The sequence below is a fragment of the Halichoerus grypus genome, chromosome 3 (assembly GCF_964656455.1).
Source record: "Halichoerus grypus chromosome 3, mHalGry1.hap1.1, whole genome shotgun sequence".
Lineage (NCBI taxonomy): Eukaryota > Metazoa > Chordata > Mammalia > Carnivora > Phocidae > Halichoerus > Halichoerus grypus.
This window is the reverse complement of record NC_135714.1, coordinates 173937855-173954312: the sequence shown is the minus strand read 5'-3', so window position 1 is coordinate 173954312 and position 16458 is coordinate 173937855. Positions and strand designations below refer to the sequence as shown.

General features: G+C 39.1%; 1 protein-coding gene across 6 annotated transcripts in view; it reads left to right on the top strand.

Moving 5' to 3' along the window:
• The window catches only part of BAG4 (BAG cochaperone 4), a 37002-nt gene that overhangs the window by 9093 nt on the left and 11451 nt on the right, over nt 1-16458 (top strand). For 5 of the 6 annotated variants that reach the window (XR_013446632.1, XR_013446631.1, XR_013446630.1 and 2 more), the window contains exons 2-4: nt 5925-6032; nt 15069-15323; nt 15848-16102. Coding sequence is in view for 2 of the 6 variants with exons in the window: in XM_036109922.2 (XP_035965815.1) it covers nt 5925-6032; nt 15069-15323; nt 15848-16102 (618 nt within the window). In the remaining 4 variants the exon portion in view is untranslated. The remainder of the gene's footprint in view (nt 1-5924; nt 6033-15068; nt 15324-15847; nt 16103-16458) is intronic. The other variant, XM_036109923.2, reaches the window with a different exon arrangement.

Sequence of the window (16458 nt, the reverse complement as noted above, 5' to 3'; positions counted from 1 at the left end):
AAATAGAAGATGTGAACAACCCTGTGAATCAATTAGACCTAACAGACATATATAGAACACTCCACCCAGCAATAGAATATATACTCTTCTCAAGTACACACGGAACATTCTCAAGATAAACCATATGCTAGCCATAAAACAAATCTTAGTATACAAGGATAGAAATAATACAAAGGATGTTCTCCAACCATAATGTAAAGACATTAGATATTAATAGCAGGAAAGACCTTGGGAAATTCATGTCTATGTGGAAATTAAATAAAACACTCCTTAAGGGTGCCTGGGTGGCTCAGTTGGTTAAGTGGCTGCCTTCGGCTCAGGTCATGATCCTGGAGTCCCGGGATCGAGTCCCGCATCGGGCTCCCTGCTCGGCGGGGAGTCTGCTTCTCTCTCTGACCCTCCCCCCTCTCATGTGCTCTCTCTCTCTCTCAAATAAATAAATGAATAAAATCTTAAAAAAAAAAAAAAACTCCTTAATATTTTTTAAAGATTTTATTTTTAAGTAATCTCTACATCCAACATGGGGCTCAAACTTACAACCCCAAGATCAAGAGTCACACGCTCTACCAACTGAGCCAGTCAGGTGTCCCTTAAATAAAACACTCCTAAATAACTAGCAGGTCAAAGAAGGAATCAAAAGGGAAATTAAAAAATACTTTGAGATAAATGAAAATGAAGACCGTATACCAAAATTCTTAAAATATAGCTAAAGTAGTAGTACTGCTTAGAAGGAAATTTATAGCTATAAATGCCTGTATTAAGAAAGAATAATGATTTCAGGGCACCTGGGTGGCTCAGTTGGTTAAACGCCTGACTCTTGGTTTTGGCTCATGATCTCAGGGTGGTGAGGTCGAGCCCCATTTGTATGGGCTCAGTGTGGAGTCTGCTTGTCCTTTTCTCTCTGCTCCTCCCCCCACCCCCCATAAAGAAATAAAATCTTAGGGGCGCCTGGGTGGCTCAGTCGTTAAGCATCTGCCTTCAGCTCAGGTCATGATCCCAGGGTTCTGGGATTGAGCCCCACATTGGGCTCCTTGCTCCGCTGGAAGCCTGCTTCTCCCTCTCCCACTCCCCCTGCTTGTGTTCCCTGTCTCACTGTGTCTCTCTCTTGTCAGATAAATAAATAAAATCTTTAAAAAAAAAGAAATAAAATCTTTAAAAAAAAAAAGGAATAATGATTTCAAATCAATAACTTAAGCTTCCATCTTGACACTGGAAAAAGAAGAGCAAACTAAACCTAAAGCAAACAGAAGGAAGGAAATGATAAGAGTGTTGGGGTACCTGCCTGATATCTCGAAGAGTAGAAATTAATGTAAGAGAATAGAAAAACAGTAGAGGAAATCAATGCAAGGAAAGGCTGGTTCTTTGAAAAGATCAACACAATTGATGAGTCTTTAGCTAGATGGACCCAGGAAAAAAGAGAGAGAGATTATTAGAAATGAAAGAGGGAACATTACTACTGATCTTACAGAAATAAAAATCATAATGGAAAACTGTTGGATAATTTTATGCTAATAAATTAGGTAACTTAGAAGAAGTTGGACAAATTTCTAGAAAGATACAAACTACCAAAACTAACTCAAGAAGAAATAGGAAATCTGAATAGACCTATAACAAGTAAAGAAATTAAATTGGTAATAAACAAAACAGAAACTACCCACAAAGGAAGTCTAAGCCCAGGTGGGCTACTGAATTCTACCAAACATTTCAAGAACTGATACACCAATTCTTCACAAATTCTTCTAAGAAATAGGAGAGAACATTTCTAAACTCATTCTGTGAAGCAATTATTACCCTAATACCAAAACCAAAGACATCACAAGAAAACGGGCAATATCTCTTATGAATATGGATGCAGAAGTCCTAAAAAAAAAAAAAAAAAAGTAAACCAAATCCAGCAACACATAAAAAGAATTATATACCATGACCAAGTGGGATTTATCCCAGGAATGCAAAGTTGATTTAACATCTGAAAACCAATGTAATATACCATATCAATCAAAAAACAAAACCTCTATGATTATTTCAATAGATGTAGAAAAAGCATTTGACAAAATCCAACACTCTTTCTTCATAAAAATCACTCCAGGAATACAAGGAAATTTCTCCAATCTGATAAAGGGCATCTATAAAACACCCTCAGCCAGCCAACCGCATGTTTAGTGATGTAAGACTGGATGCTTTTCCCTAAGATCAGGAGCAAGACCAGGATATCTTCCCTTGCCACTACTATTCAACATTGTCCTGGAAGTTCTAGCTAGGGCAATTGGGCAAGAAAAAGAAAGAAAAAGATGTATGTAACCTATGTCTATATGGAATAGAATTGAGAGTCCAGAAATAAATTCATGTGTCTGTGGTCAAGTGATTTTTGGTAAAGGTGCCAAGACCATTTAATAGAGGGACAGAGTAGTCTACAGTACAACGTACAATACCATGACAACTGGATAGCCATACACAGTCGATAAAGTTGGACTCTCACACCATGTATAAAAGTTAGCTCAAAATGGATCATAGACATAAATGTAAGAGCTAAAGCTGTGAAACTCTTAGAAGAAACAAGGAGTAAATCTTCATTACTTTGGGGGCGCCTGGGTGGCTCAGTCGTTAAGCATCTGCCTTCAGCTCAGGTCATGATCCCAGGGTCCTGGGATCAGGCCCCTCGTCAGGCTCCCTGCTCAGCGGGAAGCCTGCTTCTCCCTCTCCCACTCCCCCTGCTTGTGTTCCCTCTCTCGCCGTGTCTCGCTCTGTCAAATGAATAAATCTTAAAAAAAAACAAAACTTCATTACTTTGGATTTGGCAGTGGTTATGTTACATTTTTAGGGATTTAAAAATATGTCATTTTCTATAATTATGTGAAATATTTACAATTGTTCTAAAGTCAGATGTGCTAAACATGGTATATTTAAGGGAAGTCTGCCTTGAGTCCCTGCCCCACAGTGTTGTTTTAAAAAAAATTTTTTTTTTGAAGATTTTATTTATTTATTTGAGAGAGAGCACAAGCAGGGGGAGCTGCAGGCAAAGGGAGAGGGAGAAGCAGGCTTCCCGCTGAGCAAGGAGCATGATTCGGGGCTCGATCCCAGGACCCTGGGATCATGATCTGAGCCGAAGGCAGACACCTAACTGACTGAGACACCCAGGCACCTCATTTTTTTTTTTTTTTTAATTTTTTGACAGAGAGAGAGAGAGACAGCGAGAGAGGGAACACGAGCAGAGGCAGAGGGAGAGGGCGAAGCAAGCTTCCCGCCAAGCAGGGAGCCCAATGCGGGGCTCGATCCCAGGACCCTGGGACCATGACCTGAGCCGAAGGCAGATGCGTAATGACTGAGCCACCCAGGTGCCCCCCAGGCACCCTATTTTTTAACTTTTTATATTATAAACTTAATTATATGTAAAAGAGAGACTAGTATAATAAAACTCCCAGATAGCTATCACTTGTCTTCAGCAATTATCGGGTAGGTTATTGTTAATCTTATTGATTTATATGCCTACTCTTGCCACACTGTTATGGTAGTTTAAATATATACTTAAATATTTGTTTAGGAGAGTCTTAAGGGCAGGTTTGTGTTGTAATGGGGGTGATCTGTTTGACTAGGAGAAGTAGAGGAAAGACTGTAACTGTAGGAATCAAATCCTGTAGAAGGTAAGAGGTTATGTGGTAAGAGGGATTGGCCTTTAATAGGGCCAAAGGCACTTCATGCTTTCTGGGAAGACAATGGCAGGGTGCATTTGATTTAGTAAGTAGGAAGATGGAGTTTTTGTCTGATTGCTTCTTCCTTTTAAAAAAAATTTTTTTTTGGTGAAATATGTGATACAGTTGTCAGTTGAAAAATGAGGGGTAGGCTAAAAGGATATTGGAGATTTGCAGGGGGAAGAGTGAAATAGTTGTTCTGGAGAGTGAGATGAATATCCATCCTAAGGAAGTGTGGTATAGTTGCTAGGCAGTGCTGTGTCTACTTGAGATTTGTGGTCTCCAATTGAGAAAGAAAGCAAAGAGCTCTAGCGTTTCTCTCCACCAGTATGTATGTATGTATGTATGTATGTATGTATTTATAAGATTTTATTTATTTATTTGACAGAGAGAGACACAGTGAGAGAGGGAACACAAGCAGGAGCAGAGGGAGAGGGAGAAGCAGGTTCCCCACTGAGCAGGGAGCCCGATGCGGGGCTCGATCCCAGGACCCTGGGATCATGATCTGAGCCGAAGGCAGACGCTTAATGACTGAGCCACCCAGGCGCCCCTCTCCACCAGTATTTAGAGGAAGTGCAGATGTGAAGGCAGGGGACAGTTGGGTTTAAACTGGGTTGAGTTTTTTCAGGGTGAGTGTATCTGAGGGAAGCAGTGGCAAAGGATTAGGTTTTGGGGAGCTGAGTTAAGGAAGGAAGTGAGGACATGGGTGGGGTGAGGGATAGGAGGGTGAAGAAGTAGTGAAAATGTGGAGTACCAGAGAGAGTCAGTCAGTAGGAGAGAACAGAAACCAGGGTAGTTCTGGAGATTTAGGTGTTAGTTCACCACTGCTGGGGTGAGTCAGCTTCAACTCTTGTCTTTTCATCTCTACTACTCAAGATTCAGATTCTTGGTAGAGAGAAATCAATTAGTCAAATACTTACCCTTTAACCAGAGAAAGGGAGGGAGGGCATTAATTGGCGGCATCTGCCTGATTGAGAAATTTAGTAGTTAGAATCTGAAGTTTGCCTGTAAAATTTTTTTAAATCTTGCTATTCTTTAGTTTCTATATTATGTAAAGGAGATGCTACTTGCCCAACTTGTATAATGTCATATGGAATAATTACGTGCTTTGAAAACAAAGCATTATGAAACTGGTAAGTAGTGCAGTTAAGCTAAGATGGTGATAATTAAACTCTCAGTGATTACAACTGCCAATGAATTTCTTTGTGAAACAATTTGAAGATCTTGTTTAAGCTTAAAACTAAAACTATAAAGTTCAAAGCAAAATAATTTATAGGATAACATGTATACATTAAACTAGACTCTAAAAGGTTTTGAGTTGATCTGGTCTCTTGGAGTTTATTGGCTTACTGCAAATCATTGCTTTAACTCTTGAGTTGGAGTGCAAAGCTGTAGAGATTAACGTTATAGCTAGATTTTCTTCTTGGAGTGGTCATTGTTCTTTATCAATTCCTGATACTTGGGTTAGTTGTAGGCTGTCAGCAGAAACGTAGCCATAACAGAAAGTACAGGAATATGAAAAAAACTAGTGTGACATGGGGCGCCTGAGTGGCTCAGTTGGTTGAGCGGCTGCTTTCGGCTCAGGTCATGATCCCAGGGTCCTGGGATTGAACCCTGCGTCGGGCTCCCTGCTCAGTGGGGACCCTGCTTCTCCCTCTCCCTTTGTCTCCTGGCTCGTGCTCTCACTCTCTATCTCAAATAAATAAAATCTTAAAAAAGAAAACAAAAAAACAAAAATAAAGAACTACTATGACAGGCAAAAGAGTATTGAAGATTTATATGTTTGAAGTAAAGTTTAGTAGTAATACTTTTAAGCTCCAAAGTTGGTAAGATAGGCATATATTGCTCTTAACAGTGGCAAAGAACTATAATCTTGTTGCATGAATTAAATTGGTAGTGACGGGGTTGGTGATTGGAGAGGGGTAAAGGAATCTAGGTCTCTGGTTTTGCTAATCATGTTGGCATAGTAGAATTCCTTTATATATCATTTGGCATCATAATGCATAAGAACAGGCTTTTAATAGATAGTCAATAATTGTTTTGTTCTAGGGCATGTGATTTACCATATAGTATTTCTATATCAATTTGGTAATGAGAATTTAATAATGAGTGATTTTATAGTAGGGTTCTATTGCTTTTTGTCTCTTGCTTTTTTTTTTTTAAATAATTATAGCTGCCTCTGTCAACTATTCATTATGATGTAAGAATATTATTAAAAGTGATTTTTTTCCCCCTTAGGACCAGCCACCATATTCTAGCTACAATTCTAACTATTGGAATTCTCCTGCACGACCTAGGGCTCCATACCCAAGTACATATCCTGTAAGACCGGAAATGCAAGGCCAGGTATGATCTAAAATTGACTGACTTCCTGAATTTATTATTTATTTATTTATTTATTTATTTTTTAAAAGATTTTATTTATTTATTCGACAGAGAGAGAGACAGCGAGAGAGGGAACACAAGCAGGGGGAGTGGGAGAGGGAGAAGCAGGCTTCCCGCTGAGCAGGGAGCTCGATGCGGGGCTCGATCCCAGGACCCCGAGATCATGACCTGAGCCGAAGGCAGATGCCTAACGACTGAGCCACCCAGGCACCCCCTGAATTTATTTTTTAAAGATTTTATTTATTTATTTTAGAGAGAGCGAGTGCAAGTAGGGGGAGGAGTAGAGGGGGAGGGAGAGGGAGGGAGAAAGAATCTCAAGCAGACTCCAGGCTGAGTTCAGAGCCTGACCTGAGGCTCAATCTCAGGACCTGAGATGATGACCTGAGCTGAAACCAAGAGTTGGGCACTCAACCTACTGAGCCACCCAGGCACGCCCTGAATTTTTTCTTAATGTATTGATTTATTTTCAAAACCTGTGGCGATTTCATAGTAGCAGTGTGTGGAGTTTTGTTATTTAATGGACTCTGTCTTAATGTTTTTGGCTCAGAAGTAAGGAAATATCTAGGCAAATATTATCTATAGCAAAGGTAGCTTGAGGCATAATAGATTATTTCTTAGGACCTGGAAACAATAAACATACACTACACTTACTTTTTAAGTTTTAAGTTTGACTTTTTTTTTTGAAATATAATTGACATGTAACATTATATTAGTTTCAGGTATATAATGTAATGATTTGATATTTGTATATATTGTGAAATGATCACCACAATTAAGTCTATTTAACATCTGTCACCACATATAATTACAATTTTTTTCTTCTAATGAGAACTTTTATGATTTATTTTGTTAGCAACTTTCAAATATGCAATACGGTATTAACTGCAGTCACTATGCTGTATATTACATCCTCATGACTTACTTATTTCATAGCTAAAAGTTTGTACCTTTTGACCTCCTTCACCCATTTGTACCCCTGGCCCTGCCTCTAGCAACCATTAGTCTATTCTCTGAATGTAGGATTTTTTTTTTTTTTAAGATTCCACATATAAGTGAGATCATATAATATTTGTCTTTCTCTCTCTGACTTATTTCTATCCATGTTGTCACAAATGGCAAGATTTCCTTTTTTATGGCTGAATAATAATAAATTGTTTACGTATACACCACATTTTCTTTATTCATCCATCGATAGACACTTAGGTTGCTTCCATGACTTGGCTATTGTAAATAATGCTGCAGTGAACATGGGGATGCAGATACCTTTTCGAGTTAGTGTTTTTGTGTCCTTTGGATATATTATAAGTGGTGGCATTGCTGGATCATTCTGTTTTTAATTTTGTGAGGAACCTCCAAACTGCTTTCTTTCCATAGTGGCTGTACCAGTTTACATTCCCACCAACAGTGCACAAGGGATTTTCTTCACAACCTCACCAACACTTGTTATTTCTCGTCTTTTTGATAGTAGCCATTTTAACAAGTATGGGGTGATATCTTGATGTGTACCTGTTGGCCATCTGTATGTCTTCTTTGGAAAAGTGTCTATTCAGGTTGTTTGCCTATATTCTAATAGGATTGTTTCTTTTTTTGCTATTGAGTTTTTTGAGTTCCTTATATATTTTAGATATTAGCTCCTTATCAGATATATGATTTGAAAATATTTTCTTCCATTTAGTAGGTTGCCTTTTCATTCTGTTGGTGGTTTCTTTTGCTGTACAGAAACTTTTTAGTTTGATGTACTTCCACTTGTTCTTTTTATGTTTGTTGCCTTTCCTTTTGGTGTCAAATAAATTGTACTCTTATGACAAATACTTAATTTTAAATATTTCAAGTATACTGAAAAAGTACAGAAAATTTGTATATCGTTTTATCCAGCACCTAGCTTTGTCAGTTTTTCAGTTTGCTACATTTGTTTCAGATTATTTTTAAAAGATTTATTTATTTGACAGAGAAAGAAAGAAAACTCAAGCGAACACAAACAGGGGGAGCAGCAGGCAGAGGGAGAGGGGAAACCTTCCCCCTGAGCGGGGAGCCCGATACAGGGCTCGATCCCGGGACCCTGGGGTCATGACCTGAGCCGAAGGCAGATGCTTAACTGACTGAGCCACCCAAGGACCCCTTGTTTCAGATTTTTAAAAAGAAGTAAAACAAATACAATTGAAGCCACATATAACACTTCTTTCCATTTCCTGAAGTTATATTTATTATGTCATATGTGTTTTTATGCTGGTACTACTTGTATGTGCATTTACATAGTATTTTTTACCATGTTTTTAAACTTGATACGAGTGGTTTCATACTAGCATGCTCCAGCTTGTTTTTTTACTCAGCATTGTTTTTCACTTCTTTGTTGTACACATTTGAGGCAAGAACTTCCCTGGGGTATGGAATTTTGGAGTTTTGGTACGTATGCTTATTAAATATAACCAAAGTATTTTTCCACAATATTGTTGTGGAAATGAGGGAATGTTTACAAAGTCACCCATAATCCGGCAACCTTAGTAAGGCAATAATTGTCACATTTGCATATTTCCTTCCATTTTTTTTTCTGTCTAGATACCATATTTCTATATGCAAATAGTTTTTTTTAATTGTTTTTTAAAAGATTTTATCTTTAAGTAATCTCTCTACCCAGTGTGGGGCTCAAACTCACAACCCCAAGATCAAGAGTCGCACACTGCACCGACTGAGCCAGCCAGGCGCCCCTGTAGTATATACAGTTTTAAAGCGGCTACATTTAAGCAGCTTTCAAAGAATTTGAATTTTATATTGAGGTCAGAATTCTCTGTAAACTGATGTTCTCTGCAGAATTAAATTTTCAGATCACCGTAAAGTATACTAATGTAATTCCCCTGATAGTTTTCAAATAGTCAGATAATATATTCAAATTCTTACTGATTTTCTGGTGGTATGGAGGCTGAAATAATGAAAATAAGTTTCTTTATGGGGCTGAATAATTAATTCATTAAAAAAATCATGTTCCCGGGCGCCTGGGTGGCTCAGTTGGTTGAGCGATGCCTTCGGCTCAGGTCATGATCCTGTAGTCCCAGGATCGAGTCCCACATCGGGCTCCCTGCTCAGCGGGGAGTCTGCTTCTCCCTCTGACCCTCTTCCCTCTCATGCTCTCTGTCTCTCATTCTCTCTCTCTCAAATAAACAAAATCTTAAAAAAAAAAAAAAATCATGTTCCCTTTTTCTCATTAATTTGGTGATACATTCCTTTAAAACTGATTTTGAGCTAGAAGAGTTTATTAAAGTTAGAGTGAGATTTACTTATGTACCTAAAGAAAACATAAAAACAGTTGATTTTTCATAATGATTATGGGTACTTGAACTTTAGGATAAAGTTGATAATGAGATCGTGGAATACAAAATAAAAAAAATCTTAACACAAACTTTCATTTTACTTGTGTCATCTGCATTCCTATGACTGAAATTGAGAAGCAGGCATTGTTATTGCTTAATGTGATATGCTTGTGGTTTGGCCATATTTCATAAAATTCACCCTTTAAATGTACACATCAGTTGTTTTTAGTCTATTCACAAGGCTGTGCAGCTATCATCACTGTTCCAGAACATTTTCATCACCCCAGTTAGAAACTATATACCTATCACACCATTTTTCTCTTCCCCTAGCCCCTGGCAACCTTTAATATACTTGTTATCTCTATGGATTTGCCTATTCTGGACATGTCACATAAACAGAATCATATATTATTTGATATCTTATGACTGGCTTCTTTCTTTTAGCATAATGTTCATCCATGTTGTGGCAATGTACTGATACTTCATTCCTTTCTATGGCCAAATACTATCCATTCTATGTATATACCACGTTTATTTTATCCAACATCAGTTGATAGAAATTTGAGGGTTTTTTTTTTTCACTTTTTGGCTGCTATGAATAATGCTGTTACAAACATTTGTGTGCTCATTTTTACGTGGACATAAGTTTTTTCAGATCTCTTCGTTGTATACGTAGGAGTAGAGATGCTGGGTCATATGGTAGCTCTGCTGTGTTTAACAATTTGAGAAACTGGCAAAGTTCTAACAAAGAAAACTGAGGTTCTTTTTTTTTTTTTTTAAAGACTTTATTTGAGAGAGAGAGAGCACAAGCATGGGGAGGGGCGGAGGGTGAGAGAGAAGCAGACTCCCTGCCAAGCAGGGAGCCTGATGCGGGGCTTGATCCCAGGACCCTGGGATCATGACCTGAGCTGAAGGCAGAGGCTTAACCAACTGAGCCACCCAGGTGCCCCGAAAACTGAAGATAGCATTCTGAATTGAGAAACCATGATACAAAAAGACATTGGTCAGAACCTATGACACTTTTTCATTTAATTTGAAGGGGAACTGAGTTGTAAAATGTAGCCTATTAAGAACTGTAGTTAGGAACTTCAGTGAGACAAAAATTGGAATAGTTCTTTTTTTTTAAATATTTTATTTATTTATTTGACAGAGAGAGAGAGAGAACACAAGTAGGCAGAGTGGCAGGCAGATGGAGAGGGAGAAGCAGGCTCCCCGCTGAGCAGGGAGCCGGATGTGGGGCTCGATCCCAGGACCCCAGGATCATGACCCGTGCCGAAGGCAGCTGCTTAACCGACTGAGCCGACTGAGCCACCCAGGCGCCCCTGGAATAGTTCTATGAGTAGAGATATGGCATGAGGAGGCAACCTATGGATGATCATAGATTTGGCAATTTCAAAAATGAGTATTAGAGAAATTCGAGTTGATACCAACTGCTGATAATTATGAACTCTTGCAGTACTTATGTGGTGAGACTTTCCATGGTTTTCATGAGAAGCACAATAGGAGGAGTTCTGTTGCTTAGAGGTAATCTGTTTTTGCTTGTATTGGGTCTGTTTGCCGTGGAATGGACAGGGAATTCATTGAACAGTATATCACTTTCTGGGTGAGAGACTTGACCACTTTTCTCCTCTTTGGATTCTATATCTACACAATAGTCCATCAACTGTGAAACTGACTTTTGGAAGAAGTATTCATACTGGACGATCTTTAGCTTGCAATGAGACCCCATATGGTGTGACATTATTTTGACTTTTGAATGCTAAGTAATATCTATATTTACATCTAGAACAAGAGTAGCAGCTGGATTTTTTGTGTTTCCAGTCTCTTGATTTCATCTGGAAGCCAGAATGAGACTTCTACAGAAATTTAATAATTGTCAAAGATTTTATTTATTTCTGGGGCACCTGGGTCGCTCAGTCAGTGTCCAGCTCTTGATTTTGGCTCGGATCATGATCTTAGGGTCATGGGATCAAGCCCCGAGTCAGGCTCCATGCTCAGCACAGAGTCTGCTTGGGATGCTCTCTTTCCCTCTCCCCCTGCCCCTCTCCCCCTTTGTGCTCTCTATCTCTCTCTAAAATAAATCTTTTTTTTTTTTTTTTTAAGATTTTATGCATTTGAGAGAGAGAGAGAGAGCGAGCAAGAGAGAGCACAAGCGAGGTGAAGGGCAGAGGGAGAAGCAGACTCCCTGCTGAGCAGGGAGCCCGACACGGGACTTGATCCTGGGACTCCGGGATTATGACCTGAGCCAAAGGTAGACACTTAACCGACTAGCCATCCAGGCTCCCTAAAATAAATCTTTAAAGAAAAAAGATTTTATTTATTTCTTGTAGTTGCTGTTTCAGATTTTATCTATTGGCATATCAGCTGACCGTTTTAAAATTGCAGCTTATTGTCATTAGATACAAGTTTCCCTTCATTAAAATAGTCTACTTGGACACTAATGAAGTTGCTGTGGTCGTAGCAGCCCACTGGATTCTAGACATACTTGGGATTTCATGACATTTTAAAAAAAGATTTTATTTATTTATTTATTTGAGAGAGAGAGCACACATGCAAGTTGGGGGAGGAGGAGAGGGAGAGCGACAAGTAGACTCCCCACTGAGTTTGGATCCCTTGACCCCGAGAACATGAGACCATGACCCAAGCCAAAATCCAGAGCCGGATGCGCAACTGACTGAGCCACCTAGGTGCCCCTTTCATGACATTTTTAATAGCATAAAATTTTTTTTTTTTTTACTACCAAAGTAATACAACTTTGTTACTAAATATTTGGAAAATAAAGAAAAGGGGGGAAACACTAATTCTGCCATCCTAATAGAGCTGTATTTTGGCAGATTTGTTTTGCCCTTTCCCTATTATGTTTATACAGCTTTAAACTTACTGTACATACACTTAAAAAAAAAGATTTATTTATTTTGGAGAGAGAGAGACCACACATGAGTGGGGTAGGGGTAGAGGGAGAAGGAAGGGGAGAGAATCTCAAGCAGACTCCCTGCTGAGCACGGAGCCCAATGTGGGTCTCCATCCCAAGACCCTGAGATCATGACCTGAGCTGAAATCAAGAGTCAGATGCTTAACCAACAGCCACCCAGTTTCCCCACACATACACTTTTTTGTATGACTTTTTGTTTATCATACGTACTTTCCATGTTATAGGGTGAAATAACAGGTGAAGTTTTTTTTTTTTTTAATATTAAGGACATTTTCAGACAATCAGAAGGGATGGGAATAGCACAGTAATCTCCTGTGTACTCATCTCAGCTTCAATAAGTATCAATACACAGTCATCTTGTTTCATTTGTATCCTTGGATTATTTTGAAGCAAATTCCAGACATTATTTTACTTGTAAATACTCAAATATATATCTTTAAAATATAAGTTTTAAAAACATAACTTATTAAAACTTAAAAAAACTAAAAATAATTCTTTAGTATCATTAAATGGTCAGTTCTAAGAGTGCATTTTTTTTTTTTTAAGATTTTATTTATTTATTTGAGAGAGAGAGAGAGAGAGCACAAGCCAGGGGAGAGGCAGAGGGAGGAAAAGCAGACTCCCCGCCGAGCAGGGAGCCCGACGCAGGGCTTGATCCCAGGACCCCAGGATCATGACCTGAGCTGAAGGCAGACGCTTAACCGACTGAGCCACCCAGGCGCCCTTCTAGCAGTGAATTTAAAGACAATAAAATTCCTTCAATGAATAGCCCATTATGTACTCAGTCATTCCATTATATTGCAGGACATTTAGGTTGTTTGCAATTTTGTGTGATTATAAATAGTTCACGCCTGTAACTTTTTTTATAGTTGAATCTTCTCCTTAGGAAGGATTTCTAGAAGTTGAATAACAGGGGCGCCTGGGTGGCTCAGTCATTAAGCGTCTGCCTTCGGCTCAGGTCATGATCCCGGCATCCTGGGATCGAGTCCTGCATCGGGCTCTCTGCTCAGCAGGAAGCCTGCTTCTCCCTCTCCCACTCCCCCTGCTTGTGTTCCTGCTCTCGCTCTCTCTCTGTCAAATAAATAAATAAAATCTAAAAAAAAAAAAAATTTAGAAGTTGAATAACAGTACAAAAAGTCACATGATGTTTTATCAAGTTTCTAACTGTGTACGTTATATTAAGGATTCTTTTTTTAGGCACATCTAGGTGGATGACTTTAACAGCCCTGTAATAGCTTTAACAAAGGGGTGGTTCATCGTCCTTCTGGTTGGGGAGTGCCTTGCTGGATCTTCCATTGCACCTGTTCCTGCATGCAGTTCTTTGGCCAAATGGTGATAATAGCCTGTCTTTTATCTCCTTGCCATAAAAGTATGGCTGAGAATTTATTTTCCACAGAATTATGACTACCCTCCTACTTTGATTCATCCCAATTTTTGATGTGTTAGAGTAGGAATCAAATTTGAGTATTATTTTCTTCAGTCATTAACAACTGTATAAGCTATCAGGAGCCTTTTTTTAAATTGAGGCATAATTAACATACAACATTGTATTAGTTCCAGTGTACAATATAATGATTCAATATTTGTATACAATGGGAGATGATCACCACAGTGAAGTCTAGTTAACATTGCAGGGATTCTTTTCTTGTTCTTTTACCTAAAGCGGGAAAGATTATGTATCTTAGAGGAGTACAGGAAAAATCGATTCTATGTTTTTACCGTTTAAAATTTAGCTTTAATCTTGTTTGGATAACTAAACTAGGATTCTGGGTGCCAATAATAGTCTGGAGAGGTGATTTAAAACTACAGTAAGCAACATATGAAGAATTTGCCTCTGTAGTCTATTGTTGTTTACTTGGGAAGCAGAGTGGGATAGTACAAAGAACATGGGCTTTGGGGTCAGATCTGGTTTCATTTCTTGATCTTGCCATAATAATAGTAACAACAGTGATATTATAAATAATTACCATTTATTGAGCATACTATGTGCCAGACACTAAGCATTTATACATAGCATCTCATAGTAGTCCTGCAAGGTAAGTTTATGATTTCCATTTTTCTGGTGGAGAAATGAAGGCTCCGTAGAGGTCAGACACAAACACAGAGCTGTCTCTCTAGTCTTCTCTTCTCTCAGTTGTATCATGTTTATTTTCTTCTCTGTGTAGCCCTTTTCCCCGGTTTCCCAGAACCCCTCCCCGAGGGGATGGAACAAGTTCTCCGCTGTTAGGTGTAATTGTTAGGTATACTTACAGAAGTGTTTGGGAAGCATGGCTCTGAGGCCGTCGCTTCATCATGCATCACAACATACTCTTTCATTGTTAGAACACAGACTCTACAGTGATAATCTGAGTTTAATATGTGGTATATGGTCATAATAGATGAGAGGAAGAATATTTCAGAGATTGCTTAGGGAGTTCATATTTTCTTTCTTTCTTTCTTTTTTTTTTTTTTTTTAAGATTTTATTTATTTATTTGACACAGCACAAGCAGGGGGAGTGGCAGGCAGAGGGAGAGGGAGAAGCATATTCCCCGCTGAGTAAGGAGCCTGATGCGGGACTCGATCCCAGGACCCTGGGATCATGACCTGAGCCGAAGGCAGATGCTCAACCGACTGAGCCACCCAGGCACCCCGGGAGTTCATATTTTCATTAGTTACTGATCTTTTTCCTTCCTAAAGTTTTCAAAGTTGCATTTTAAGTCAGGGCATTTTAGTTCTTCCATTCAGTCATCCTTTTTTCTCTCAACTTTGCTTTTTTATAGAGTTTGAACTCTTATACAAATGGAGTATATGGCTCACCGTACCCCACCGGTCCTGCGACAAATACTGCCTCATACTCTGGGGCATATTACACACCGGGATATACTCAGACCAGTTACTCCCCAGAGATTCCAAGCACTTATCGTTCACCCGGCAACAGCCCAGCCCCAGTCTCTCGTTGGCTGTATCCTCAGCAGGACTGCCAGACTGAAGCAGCCCCTCTTAGGGGGCAGGTTCCAGGATATCCTGCTTCACAGGTGAGCAGTTTTCTGTTGTGTTTTTATTTTTTAATATTCTGTGAGTGAGGGGCACCTGGGAGGCTTAGTTGGTTAAGTGTCCAGACTCTTGGTTGTGAGTTCAAGCCCTGTGTTGGGCTACTTTAAAAAAAAAAATTCTATGAGTGATACCATGTTTATTTCTCTGTCCACTTCAAGGGGAGTTCTAATACATCTTTTATTTGTGCTTCCTTATAGCATATGGGTCCACTTACTTATAATATCATGGGACAGACTTATGCTGTGCTTTAGCCATTGAATTTTAAGCTTTCTCCTTCTGAGTTTGATTATCACTAAATCTGCCCTTGTATCTTTCGAACCAAGCTCTTTTTTGGCTTGGAGAAATGACTACAACTGATTAGAGATGCTGCAGCTTAGCTCAGTAGCAGCTAAAGTATACTCTGTTAAGCAGAGAGGAAACATCTCAGTCTGTTTATACTAGAGTATTTTCATTACTTTAAGTTTTTTTTAGCAATGACCAGCATATTTCCTTCCTCTCAATCTAGAACCCTGGAATGACCCTGCCTCATTATCCTTATGGGGATGGTAATCGTAGTGTTCCACAACCAGGACCAACTGTACGACCACAAGAGGACTCATGGGCTTCTCCTGGTGCTTATGGAATGGGAACCCGTTACCCCTGGCCTTCAGCTGCCCCCTCAGCACCACCTGGGAATCTCTACATGAGTGAGAGTACTTCACCATGGCCTAGTAGCAGCTCTCCTCAGTCACCTCCTTCACCACCACCCCATCAGCCCAAGGTAGGAGACCTTCTAAACATTCTTTTGATGTTTGGGTAATTGAGAGAGCACAACATGGAAATTTTCTGCGTTGGTGTGTGTTAAATGGGGACTAATTGCAAAAAGTTGGTGATTACTACCTATAGCTTTACGTAGCCCAGTTTCTTTTTTCTTTTAACAAACTATTTTTTAGAGCAGTTTTAGGTTCACATCTTTTTTGTAAAAGCCAGAAAAATGCTCATTTACTGTTTGTTGTACTGCTATTTGAATATTAAACAAAATCAAAGATGTATTTTATTACCTCAATCTGTAGACAGAAGACGATACCAATGTGAAATTGTATAAACCATGGACTTGAACATCATTTGAACATCATT